General features: G+C 43.5%; 1 protein-coding gene across 1 annotated transcript in view; it reads left to right on the forward strand.

The window, feature by feature from the left end:
• The first annotated feature begins 347 nt into the window (after window positions 1–347).
• kcnk3a (potassium channel, subfamily K, member 3a) overlaps window positions 348–14,687 on the forward strand; it is a 50,617-nt gene continuing 36,277 nt past the window's right edge. Inside the window, exon 1 of the mRNA XM_024422650.2 lies at window positions 348–756. Within this exon, the coding sequence (XP_024278418.1) occupies window positions 474–756 (283 nt within the window). The 5' untranslated portion in view covers window positions 348–473. The remainder of the gene's footprint in view (window positions 757–14,687) is intronic.

Raw genomic sequence — 14,687 nt, forward strand, 5'->3', positions numbered from 1 at the left:
GTGGCGGGAATTGGCTTCAGTAGCATGTAGCTAGCTGTCTGTTCTGCATTCATCTGTTGCATGTGAGAGGGTTGCCTTATTGCTTAGCCTAAATTATAAAACGAGTAATTGTGACACATATGTTTTTCCTTATAATGCATTTTCCAACAGCAGCACTATTTTAGCTAACGGCTAACTTGCCGTCTACAGTAGCCTCCCTCCCACTCTCTTCTGCATACAGACATACTGTACATATATACGCACAGACCTTAGAACGCATTCAGGCGAGCACGCGGTGGGAGGGCGGTTGGAAGGGGTGGTGCTGAAACGAACAGCTCCGAGAGAAAATGTGCGCTTGGGCAAATAAAGTCATCAGAGAGCTTTCGGCGCGCCACTGTCCCTGTTGATAGAGCCAGCCTCGCAATGAACCAGCCGAGCTCCCCATCCTCAAGATTCGCTTTCACAATTTTGGAGCCCGTCTACTCACCCTGACCATGAAGAGACAAAACGTGAGGACCCTTGCGCTCATCATTTGCACGTTCATCTACCTGTTAGTCGGTGCGGCTGTCTTCGATGCCTTGGAATCTAAGAAGGAGACGACTCAGAAGAAGAAAGTGTACGACAGAAAACAAGAGCTTAGGAACAAATACAATCTCACTAAACTCAACTTCGATGAACTCGAGGAAGTGGTGTTGCAGCTGAAGCCTCATAAAGCCGGGTTACAGTGGAAATTCGCTGGATCATTTTACTTCGCAATCACTGTGATCACGACCATAGGTAAGATTTATTAAACAGTGACGTAAATCTTACCTGAATATGTTGCACTTGATTGTGCTTCATAAATCAAAGCAAAAACCTAGGTAGGCTATGCATAGGCTACGCTCCATCGCTTTGCAAGTTCGGTAAGTTATTCAAACTATTGCCTTTACGACCTTGTTGAAGATGACATCATGTTTCATGTATTTTTAGTTGACAATCAATATTATTTGCTTCTGTCTATTAGAACACATTATTATTATTAGCAGAGGCATGTCTGAAGCAAACAGAGAAATACATTTAAAATGCATATTTGATATGCATATATATATGCACATATGCATATTTCTAAATGGTTGCATGAGAGTTTGCAGCAAGTTTGGGACTCGTTAAGATAAACTTTATTATTATCTGTGTAATAGTGAGATATCATCACAAACGTGGTGTTTAATCGTGTTATGACCCTGCTGCTTTTTGGATGGACTTCACAAAACATAACACTAACACTAAAGCTTTGGAGTATGTCTTACAAAGCAATCCGTCACAACCCTAGAACAAATATGATCGTTAACAGGTTGCAGTCCTAATCCTTTCAAGAGCCGTTGGACTAATAATGGCTGTTCAGCAGCATCAGGTGCAAATGCTCAGCCTAACCAAAAGGTGGTCTTCTAAAAGTCTCTACGAATAATATTTTGTATGTTAATCAAAATCATCTCATCATAATATTTAAATTTGAAAGTGCTAGTAAAAACCAGGCCTGGTGTATCATAAGCTCAGTAGACAGGCTAATGTCAACTGCCCCCTTTGGATATTACCCCTAATGACAAAAGGATAGGAACATTTTTTAAATAGAAGAGAATAGTCTGGTCTCCTTTTTCACATGACCAAGAATAAAAAGGAGTCAATCTTTGGAAAATGACTGGACATGTGTAACCATTAGGGGTCTTGCTACAGTATTTGTTTTCCGCGGGTGATTTGTTTTTACTGCCTAAAGACAAATGTAGCCTACATGATTAGGAAAATACACTCACCCTCATCCCCCACTCACCCTCGTCCTTCACTCTCCCTCGTCTTTCACTCTCCCTCATCCCTCACTCCCACATTTCCGACTATCACCTGTTATCCATCAACCTCACTAACTCACTCACATTCTCTCTCATACACACACAAGCTCACCCCTACCATCACCCTTTACCTCCCTTATACCTCACCCTCACTTTTATTCCCCACCTCACTCTCAAACCCCCCCTCCCGACCATCACCCTCACCCCCAGCCTGTCCCATGCCCTCATCCCAGTCCTCACTTCCACCTCAGCCTTCGCTCTGTATGGAGCCACTTGGGCCAGTTGTAGCTGGTGACCCAGGGTGCTGGTGGTAACCCTACCACATGTAGAGGACTAATTGGATGCAAACCCGATCCGGGGGGCTGAAACGGCATGCTGTAATTGTGAGCCCACCGGGCTGGCAATGACACAGTGTTTGGCTTTTCACTCCGCCATTAAATATTGATGGCAACACCAGAGCTGTAGTGTTTAACTGGCCTCTCATCCACTCTACTATATTGTGTAGTGTATACTCTAGTCACACAATGACACACAGTCATGACCCCTCTCACTGACACAATGACACACAGTCATCATGACCCCTCTCACTAACACAAAGACACGCAGTCATCATGACCCCTCTCACTAACACAATGACACGCAGTCATCATGACCCCTCTCACTGACACAATGACACGCAGTCATTATGACCCCTCTCACTAACACAATGACACGCAGTCATCATGACCCCTCTCACTGACACAATGACACGCAGTCATTATGACCCCTATCACTAACACAATGACACGCAGTCATCATGACCCCTCTCACTAACACAATGACACACTGTCATGACTCTCCTCTCACTCACACAATAACGCAGTCATGACCCTTCACACTCACACAATAACACAGTCATAACCCCTCTCACTCACACAATAACACAGTCATGATCCCACACACTCACACAATAACGCAGTCATGACCCCTCTCACTCACACAATAACACAGTCATAACCCCTCTCACTCACACAATAACACAGTCATGACCACACACACTCACACAATAACACAGTCATGACCCCTCTCACTCACACAATAACACAGTCATGACCCCTCTCACTCACACAATAACACAGTCATGACCCCTCACACTCACACAATAACGCAGTCATGAACCCTCACACAATAACGCAGTAACACAGTCATGACCCCACACACAATAACGCAGTCATGACCCCACAAACAATAACGCAGTCATGACCCCTCACACTCACATAATAACGCAGTCATGACCCCACACACAATAACGCAGTCATGACCCCTCACACTCACATAATAACGCAGTCATGACCCCACACACAATAACGCAGTCATGACCCCTCACACTCACATAATAACGCAGTCATGACCCCACACACAATAACGCAGTCATGACCCCTCACACTCACATAATAACGCAGTCATGACCCCACACACAATAACGCAGTCATGACCCCTCACACTCACATAATAACGCAGTCATGACCCCACACACAATAACGCAGTCATGACCCCTCACACTCACATAATAACGCAGTCATGACCCCACAAACAATAACACAGCCATGACCCCTCACACTCACATAATAACGCAGTCATGACCCCACACACAATAACGCAGTCATGACCCCTCACACTCACATAATAACGCAGTCATGACCCCACACACAATAACGCAGTCATGACCCTTCACACTCAAATAATAACGCAGTCATGACCCCACACACAATAACACAGTCATGACCCCACACACAATAACACAGTCATGACCCCACACACAATAACGCAGTCATGACCCCACACACAATAACACAGTCATGACCCCACACACAATAACACAGTCATGATCCCACACACAATAACGCAGTCATGACCTCACACACAATAACGCAGTCATGATCCCACACACAATAACGCAGTCATGACCCCACACACAATAACGCAGTCATAACCCCACACACAATAACACAGTCATGACCCCACACACAATAACGCAGTCATGACCCCACACACAATAACGCAGTCATGACCCCACACACAATAACGCAGTCATAACCCCACACACAATAACACAGTCATGACCCCACACACAATAACGCAGTCATGACCCCACACACAATAACACAGTCATGACCCCACACACAATAACGCAGTCATGACCCCACACACAATAACACAGTCATGACCCCACACACAATAACGCAGTCATGACCCCACACACAATAACACAGTCATGACCCCACACACAATAACACAGTCATGACCCCACAAACAATAACACAGTCATGACCCCACACACAATAACGCAGTCATGACCCCACACACAATAACACAGTCATGACCCCACACACAATAACGCAGTCATGACCCCACACACAATAACACAGTCATGACCCCACACACAATAACACAGCCATGACCCCTCACACTCACACAATAACGCAGTCATGACCCCACACACAATAACACAGTCATGACCCCACACACAATAACACAGTCATGACCCCACACACAATAACCCATGACCCCTCACACTCAAATAATAACGCAGTCATGACCCCACACACAATAACACAGTCATGACCCCACACACAATAACGCAGTCATGACCCCACACACAATAACACAGTCATGACCCCACACACAATAACACAGTCATGATCCCACACACAATAACGCAGTCATGACCTCACACACAATAACGCAGTCATGATCCCACACACAATAACGCAGTCATGACCCCACACACAATAACGCAGTCATAACCCCACACACAATAACACAGTCATGACCCCACACACAATAACGCAGTCATGACCCCACACACAATAACGCAGTCATGACCCCACACACAATAACGCAGTCATAACCCCACACACAATAACACAGTCATGACCCCACACACAATAACGCAGTCATGACCCCACACACAATAACACAGTCATGACCCCACACACAATAACGCAGTCATGACCCCACACACAATAACACAGTCATGACCCTGTGTGTAGTCACACCGAACCATATCACAGAAGACGTAGACACACAGCTACAACTTTAGTGAAACCCCATAACCTGGACACAAAGCCCCAAGGCACATTTGTTAGTGTTTAGGAAACGGAGGAGAAGAGCATCCAGCATGGTGGTGAAAACCTGTGCATTACACACTCTTCTCTTCTATTGTACATGCAATGATGTGCAATGAGAGGGATATAAACCTAAACCTAACCTATTGTATGAAGTAATTTCTTTGTTAATTTCTTTGCAAATGGATGTGGCAGTTTCAGCATTACTGATTCCAATTGTAATATTTATTTTGTTGGTAAAGCCACAGTCTCTTTATATGGACTTATTGCGGTCAGGACCAAGCAAAAAAAAAAAAAATGAAGATATAATATAATAAAAGTACATTTTTTATCTTTATTATTTTTATGCACTGATGAAAGAAACATCACATGATGCAAAATGTCTCACATTTCACAACTTTAATTAGTTAGTATATGTATGAGCAGTGTTGATATATATGCTGAAAAAAAATATAAATGCAACATGTAAAGTGTTGGTCCCATGTTTCATCAGCTGAAATATAGATCCCAGACATTTTCCATACGCACAAAAAGTTGATGTCAAATTTTTTGCTAAAATGTGTTTACATCCCTCTTAGTGAACATTTCTCCTTTACCAATATAATCCATCCACCTGACAGGTGTGGCATATCAAGAAGCTGATTAAAGAGCATGATCATTACACAGGTGCACCTTGTGCTGGGTACAATAAAAAGCCACTCTAAAATGTGGAGTTTTGTCATACAACACAATGCCACAGATGTCTCAAGTTTTGAGAGAGCATCCAATTGGCATGCTGACTGCAGGAATGTCCACCAGCGCTGTTGTCAGAGACTTGAATGTTAATTTCTCTACCTTAAGCTGCATCCAATGTTGTTTTAGAGAATTTGCCAGTTCACTACTGTTCAAAAGTTTGGGTCCCTTAGAAATGTCCTTGTTTTTCAAAGAACATCCATTTTTTGGTCCATTAAAATAAAATAACATTAAATTGATCAGAAATACAGTGTAGACATTGTTAATGTTGTAAATGACTATTGTAGCTGTAAACGGCTGATTTTTAATGGAATATCTACATAGGCGTACAGAGGCACATCATCAGCAACCATCACTCTTGTGTTCCAATGGAACGTTGTGTTAGCTAATCCAAGTGTATCATTTAAAAAGGTTAATTGATCATTAGAAAACCATTTAGAATGTATGTTAGCACAGCTGAAAACTGTTGTCCTGATTAAAGAAGCAATCAAACTGGCCTTCTTTAGACTAGTTGAGTATCTGGAGCATCCGCATTTGTGGGTTCGATTACAGGCTCACAATGACTAGAAACAAAGAACTTTCTTCTGAAATCGTCAGCCTATTCTTGTTCTAAGAAATGAAGGCTATTCCATGCGAGAAATTGCCAAGAAATGTAAGATCTCATACAACGCTGTGTGCTACTCCCGTCACAGAACAGCGCAAACTGGCCCTTACCAGAATATAAAGAGGAGTGGGTGGACCCGGTGTACAACTGAGCAAGAGGACAAGTACACAAAAATGTGCTTTTCTTTAAAAAATAAGGATATTTCTCAGTGAACCCAAACTTTTGAACAGTAGTGTACATCCAACCGGCCTCACAACCACAGAACACCTTTAACCATGCCAGTCCAGGACCTCCACATCCGGCTTCTTCATCTGCAGGATCGTCTGAGACCAGCCACCCGGGCAGCTGATGAAACTGTGGGTTTGCGCAATTGAAGAATTTCACAAACTGTCAGAAACGTCTCAGGGAAGCTCATCTGCGTGCTCGTCGTTCTCACCAGAGTCTTGACCTGACTGCAGTTCGGCGTTGTAACCGACTTCATTGGGCAAATGTTCACCTTCGATAAGCCACTGGCACACTGGAGAATCATGGTTTCAACTGTACCGGGCAGATGGCAGACAGCATTGTATAGTGGTGTGTGGGTGAGCGGTTTGCTAATGTCAGTGTTGTGAACAGAGTGTCCCATGGTGGCGGTGGGGTTATCGTATGGGCAGGCAAAACCTACAGACAACGAACACAATTGCATTTTATCAATGGTCATTTGAATGCACAGTGATACCGTGAAGAGATCCTTAGGCCCATTCATGCCATTCATCCACCGCCATCACCTCATGTTTTAGCATGTCACAAGGATCTGTACGCAATTCCTGGAAGCTGAAAATGTCCCAGTTCTTCCATGGCCTGTATACTCACCAGACATGTCACCTTTTGAGCATGTTTGGGAAGCTATGGATTGATGTGTACGACAGCGTGTTCCAGTTCCAGCCAATATCTAGCAACTTCGCAGAGCCATTGAAGAGGACTGGGAAAACATTCCATATACCACAATCAACAGACTGATTAACTCTATGCGAGGGAGATGTGTTGCAGTCCATGAGGCAAATGGTGGTCACACCAGATACTGACTGTTTTTTTTATCCACGCCCCTACTTTAAAAAAAAGGTATCTGTGACCAAGACATGCAAATCTGTATTCCCAATCATGTGAAATCCATAGATTAGGGCCTGATGAATTTATTTCAATTGACTGATTTCCTGATGAATTTATTTCAATTGACTGATTTCCTTATATGAACTGTAACTCAGTAAATCTTTGGAATTGTTGCATGGACTCTACAAGGTGTTTGAAAGCGTTCCATAGGGATGCTGGCCCATGTTGACTCACACATCTATTTAGGCGAGGTGCTGGCTAGCGGAGTAGAACACTTGAAAAATTAAAGGAGAGCCGCACACTCTAGGAGCCCAGATGCAATAATTGAATAACATAATATCCAACGTTTCGACAGACAAGCTGTCTTCATCAGGGTATAATGGCAAACACTGCGGGGTGACTAGTTTATATGGTGTCAAAGGACACACACAGGTGTCTGTAATCATGGCCGGGTGTGGCCTGATATTATTGGTTATTTCTCAGATATAAAAATAACATACCAAAAACATGAATGGATAGCATACGATCGTAGATACAATTTGGCAACAGAGGCCTACAAACAATCACAATAATCACAAGAATGGCTTCAGATTTAAAGTCTACGTTGAGACCGAAGGGAGCAAGGGTCTTTAAATTAAAGATCCAGGCAGCCTCTCGGTTTAACAATAAATTCTCGAGGTCGCCCCCTCTCCTAGGGAGGGTGACATGTTAGATGCCGCTATAACGTAGGGACGAAATCGAGTGGTTTGCCCAAAAGTGGGCCGCAACTGGATAAGTTGAGTTTTTGCACCTAATGGTGCTACGATGCTCAGAGATTTGTACTTTTAATTCACACTTTGTTTTACCCACATAATTTTTACCACAAGGACAAATTATAAGATAAATAACTGCCTTAGCGGAGCATGTGATAACACCTTTAATTAGGATCTGTTTCCCTGTTTGGGGATGTTTGAAGGATCTACATTTGAAGTTGGAGGTTTACATACACTTAGGTTGGAGTCATTAAAACTCGTTTTTCAAACACTCCAATCATTTCTTGTCAACAAGCTATAGTTCTGGAAAGTCGGTTAGGACATCTACTTTTTGCATGACACAAGTCATTTTTCCAACAATTGTTTACAGACAGATTATTTCACTTATAATGTACTGTATCACAATTCCAGTGGGTCAGAAGTTTACATACACCAAGTTGACTGTGCCTTTAAAAAGCTTGGAAAATTCCAGAAAATTATGTCATGGCTTTAGAAGCTTCAGATAGGCTGATTGACATCATTTGAGTCAATTGGAGGTGTACCTGTGGATGTATTTCAAGGCCTACCTTCAAACTCAGTGCCTCTTTGCTTGACATCAGGGGAAAATCAAAAGAAATCAGCCAAGACCTCAGAAAGAAATTTGTAGACCTCCACAAGTCTGGTTCATCGTTGGGAGCAATTTCCAAACACCTGAAGGTACCACATTCATCTGTACGAACAATAGTATGCAAGTATAAACACCATGGGACCACGCAGCTATCATACCGCTCAGGAAGGAGACGCGTTCTGGCTCCTAGAGAGGAACGTACTTTGGTGCGAAAAGTGCAAAATCAATCCCAGAACAACAGCAAAGGACCTTGTGAAGATGCTGGAGGAAACCGGTACAAAATAATCTATATCCACCGTAAAACAAGTCCTATATCGACATAACATGAAAGGCCGCTCAGCAAGGAAGAAGCCACTGCTCCAAAACTGCCATAAAATAGCCAGACTTCGGTTTGCAACTGCACATGGGGACAAAGGTCGTACTTTTTGGAGAAATGTCCTCTGGTCTGATGAAACAAAATAGAACTGTTTGGCCATGATGACCATCATTATGTTTGGAGGAAAAAGGGGGATGGATGCTTGCAAGCCGAAGAACACCATCCCAACCATGAAGCACGGGGGTGGCAGCATCATATTGTGGGGGTGCTTTGCTGCAGGAGGGACTGGTACACATCACAAAATAGATGGCATCATGAGGTAGGAAAATTATGTGGATATATTGAAACAACATTTCAAGACATCAGTCAGGAAGTTGAAGCTTGGTTGTAAATGGGTCTTCCAAATGGACAATGACCCCAAGCATACTTCCAAAGTTGTGGCAAAATGGCTTAAGGACAACAAAGTCAAGGTATTGGAGTGGTCATCACAAAGCCCTGACCTCAATCCCATATAATTGTTTTTGGCAGAACTGAAAAAGCGTGTGCGAGCAAGGAAGCCTACAAACCTGACTCAGTTACACCAGCACTGTCACGAGGAATGGGCCAAAATTCACCCAATTTATTGTGGGAAGCTTGTGGAAGGCTACCCGAAATGTTTGACACAAGATAAACAATTTAAAGGCAATGCTTCCAAATACTAATTGACTGTATGTAAACTTTTGACCCACTGGGAATGTGATGAAAGAAATGAAAGCTGAAATAAATCATTATCTCTACTATTATTCTGACATTTCAGATTCTTAAAATAAAGTTGTGATCCTAACTGACCTAAGACAGGGCATTTTTACTAGGATTAAATGTCAGGAATTGTGAAAAATGTAGTTTAAATGTATTTGGCTAAGGTGTATGTAAACTTCTGACTTCAACTGTAAATTTATAAGTGCCATTGCATTGAGCACAGCCATTACACTTGAAGTTTTACACTTGTAGTTTCCATCCAGTAGGGGCACAAATAGATGTTGTGCAGGGATATCTTGGGGTGTTAAATCAGAGTTTACCAATTGATCTCTGAGATTTTTGCCCCACAAGAATACGACTAAGGGAGGGTCCGAAAACACATGATACTGATACTGTCATTCGATCTTAGAATGTGCCAATGTTTGTGAATGATTCCCTTAATTTGTTCAGAGCACTTTGAATAGCAGGTAGTTAGAACGCAAGAATGTTTCTTTTTGCGAGACTGTCCTTGAAAAAGATCATGTCTCAGTTTGTTTAGGATTTTCTCAATTACAGTATTAATCTGACCATTTTGTACCCCCTCTCCTTGAATTTTCTTTGCGTCTCAGCCAGATTTCTGTCGAAATCTGATTGTTTTTTTGCTAATTCTTTTGACTCTACAGAATTGGCTGTAGGGAAAACTGTTTTTCAAGGGAATCGGGTGACAGCTATCAGCCCTGAACAAACTGTTAAGATCAGTAGGTTTCCTTTAAAGATAAATGTATAGAACATTAACCTCACATAAACTCAGAAGATCAAAGAAACTGATTTGACGTGTGTCAGCTTGCATGGTAAATCTCTGATGCTCAGAACAAGAGTTAAGAAAAACATGGAATGCATGGAGCTGTTTTGCATCACCACTCCATAGAACAAAAATATCATCAATATACCATTTCCAAATAATGATGTTAGGCAAGAAAACATTCACTGCAATGCTTCCCACAGTTGTCAAGTTGGCTGGAAGTCCTTTGGGTGATTGACCATTCTGGATACACACGGGAACACATGGGAAAACCCAGCAGAGTTGCAGTTCTTGACATAAACCGGTGTGCCTGGCACCTTCTACCATTGTCATAGTTCCACCTGTCAACAGAGGGCGGCAGAGACCGTCCTAGAGACATTAATTGACACTCAGGTGTGTCCTACTACTCATTATGATTTACCTGTTAAAAAAGGTGTGTGTTCTGGTTTCCTTTGCAAAAGCTTGAATTGTTTACCGTGTTTGTTTGTTTCCTGAGTGAGTTTTTGAGATGAAGTGTTTGTCGTTTTTCCCATGGTACTGTGATCCTGTGGCTACTGCTTATCAGTAAAGTATTTATGCTTATCTTTAACCACTGATTCCTTGTCTGGTCTCTTCTCTGCACCTGGGTCCAACCCCACTACTTCACAACCATACCCAGTTCAAAGGCAATTCAATATTTTGTCTTGACAATTCACCCACTGAAGGACACACATACACAATCAATGTCTCAATTGTTTCAAGGCTTAAAAGTCCCTTTTTAACCTGTCCCTCCTTTATCTACACTGATTGAAGTGGTTTTAACAAGTAACGTCAATAAGGGAACATGCAACAATTTCAACGATTTTACTGAGTTACAGTTCATATTTTCATATATAAGGAAATCAGTCAATTGAAATAAATTCATTAGGCCCTAATCTATGGATTTCACATGATTGGGCACAGCCATGCGTAGGCATGGGAGGGAATAGGCCCAGCCAATGGGGCACAGCCATGCGTAGGCATGGGAGGGAATAGGCCCAGCCACTTAAAAAAAAAAGATTTAACCTTTATTTAACTGGCAGCCAGTTAAGAACAAATTCTTATTTACAATGACGGCCTAGGAACAGTGGGTTAACTGCCTTGTTCAGGGGCAGAACGACAGATTTAACCTTGTCAGCTCGGGGATTTGATCTAGCAACCTTTTGGTTACTGCTCAACGCCCTAACCACTAGGCTACCTGCCGCACTTGGGAACCAGGTCCAACCACTGGGGCACCAGGCCCAGCCAATCAGAATGAGTTTTTCCCCACCAAAGAGCTTTATTATAAGACAGAAATACTCCAGTTTCATCAGCTGGTCTCAGATGATCCTGCAGGTGAAGAAGCCGGATGTGGAAGTCCCGGGGTGGCGTGGTTACACGTGGTCTGCGGTTGTGAGGCCTGAGACCACGAATTCTCTAAAATGACACTGGGGGTGGCTTTTGGTAGAGAAATTAACATTCAATTCTCTGGCAACAGCTCTGGTGGACATTCCTGCAATCAGGTGGATGGATTATATTGGCAAAAGAGAAATGCTCACTAACAGGGAGGTAAACAAATGTGTGCACAACATTTGAGAAAAATAAGCTTTTTGTGCATATGGAACATTTCTGGGATCGTTTACTTCAGCTCATGAAACATGGGACCAACCCTTTACACGTTGCCTTTATATTTTTGTTCAATATATATCACTATAAGGTTCAAGAGTTTGGAGGAAAAAGGAAAATGGCACATGTGGTCCTTTGTAAATGCCTCTGAGAGAACATCTAAGGATGATCATGGAAAATGTTTCAGTGACCTCTCCACGGAACACAGAAGGATTCTGTGATAGAACCATACATCTGTGAAACCCCCCCAAATAACAGGGGGGGTGTCTTGCTCTCTTGAGTAAATCTCTGTTCCGCTCCCCCTTAAAGACCCATTTCTAAGAACTCCTTTATTAAATCATCCTGACATAGTATTAACCTGCTAAAGATAAGTATGTGTTTCCACCATTGGAAAGATTCAGTATCCACCTCCTGAGAAAGATTGGTTCCAGCATGTTACTAATAACTCAGTATAAATGCCTGTCTGAAGTGGGGAAGGGAGAGAAGACAGGAAAGGAGTAAGTCTAAGTAAGGCTGCTAGTAGGAATGAGTCTTCACTCTGACGATACTAAGAGAGGGGGAGGTGGTGTCCACTCATCTCCTGGGAAAGATTGTTTCGATGGAAGAAATCCCACAAGGGGAGAATAAATAAGCAGCCAGTTGGAAAGCACTCTGCGAGTCTCAGAAGAGCCGGAGAGAGCTGGGGAGAGAGCCGGGGAGAGAGCCGGGGAGAGAGCCGGGGAGAGAGCCGGGGAGAGAGCCGGGGAGTGAGCCGGGGAGAGAGCAGGGGAGAGAGCCGGGGAGAGAGCCGGGAGAGAGCCGGGAGAGAGCCGGGGAGAGAGCCGGGGAGAGAGCCGGGGAGAGAGCCGGGGGAGTGAGCAGGGGAGAGAGCAGGGGAGAGAGCAGGGGAGAGAGCTGGGGAGAGAGCAGGGGAGAGAGCAGGGGAGAGAGCTGGGGAGAGAGCCGGGAGAGAGCCGGGGGAGAGAGCCGGGGAGAGAGCCGGGGAGAGAGCCGGGGAGAGAGCCGGGGAGAGAGCCGGGGAGAGAGCCGGGGAGAGAGCCGGGAGAGAGCCGGGGAGAGAGCCGGGGAGAGAGCAGGGGAGAGAGCCGGGAGAGAGCCGGGGAGAGCCGGGAGAGAGCCGGGGAGAGAGCAGGGGAGAGAGCCGGGGAGAGAGCCGGGGAGAGAGCAGGGGAGAGAGCCGGGGAGAGAGCTGGGGCCTCTTGGCACTGGGACGGTTTTGATCAAGTCTGGGGGAACGTTCACATCATAAGCCCCCGCTGGCATCACAGAGCCATGCCAGGCTGTCATTCCCAAATTAACACTGGCTGGCTGAACACTGACTGAATGAACACTATTGACTGCCTATAAGCAACTCGGGCCTATAGAGCATCCATCCATCCATGAGGCTAGGAACAAACTGAACATAGCAGATAGCAGCGTTGTCGAAAGCAGAGCTGGTGCTTTGTTTCTTTTTACCCCCCGTGTATTGTGTTACAATAGATGGCAGGGCTCACCTGCGACTGTGCCTATGATATAAAGGAGCTATGGCTGTGTGATAGAATCATTTACAAAAACAAGGTGATTCCAGGCCACAGACTCCCTGGGTTATTCTCCCTGGGCAGCTGTCTCTGCTCTGCCTATCCCTTTGATATAGCAGTAATTTCATGCTCAGCAAAATGTGGAAGTCATTTGCATTTGTTTAATTAGGACAGTGTTTTTTATTGTGGGTAAGGCCTTTTCTGTGGTACATTATATGCAGAGACAGTAAATGGTTCATAATAAATGTAAGATCAAAACATCTCCACTGTGCTGCTTTTAATTCAGTGACGCTGATTCAAGGAAATTATCAAAACCCTATCCCCTCACCTTTGACCTTTTGTTTTGTCTTAGTAACAATTAGCATACAGAACAACCAAATTAGCCATGTAAATACACTCAACGTTTATTCATACATAAGTGTCACCGTGTTCATTTATCATCATATAGCATAATGGATTGTTTCAAGTCATGAACTGAATTTAAATTATTGTTCTGAATATTCTGGAGGAATAATATAATAATATGCATTAATAATATACAGTAATAATCTACTCTGTTGCTCATTTCACTTTAACTCATGGATAGAGACCAACTCTTCCATCCTGCATTTTGTTTTTACATGCAAGGTCCATTTCTATGTTAGTCTTGCACTGTGCATGTGTTCTATGCTGTATATGTTAACTGTAATGTACATGGCTGAATACATAATGCTCAGATGTCTGTATGCTTTAGGTCCAGTGTACAGGAGTAACTGGTACCCTTTTGATCACAAGATGGCTCAATATGTTAAGAGATTTCTGCCAATCAGAGAGATGCTGCTGTTGATCCATGACAATCTAGTCATCTGTTGAGAGATGAGAAAAAGGGACTGGGTCCAAGAGAAAGCAGGTGGTCTGCTGAGGACTGACAATAAGGACTGACAATGAGGACTGTTTAGGAATGTTTAGGTATGACGTATGATAACCTCTATCCATACATTGCTTTTGTTACATGTGTTATGTAACTATACCAATTATTTAGC

This window comes from Oncorhynchus tshawytscha, linkage group LG05 (genome assembly GCF_018296145.1).
Source record: "Oncorhynchus tshawytscha isolate Ot180627B linkage group LG05, Otsh_v2.0, whole genome shotgun sequence".
In the NCBI taxonomy this organism is placed as follows: Eukaryota; Metazoa; Chordata; class Actinopteri; order Salmoniformes; family Salmonidae; genus Oncorhynchus; species Oncorhynchus tshawytscha.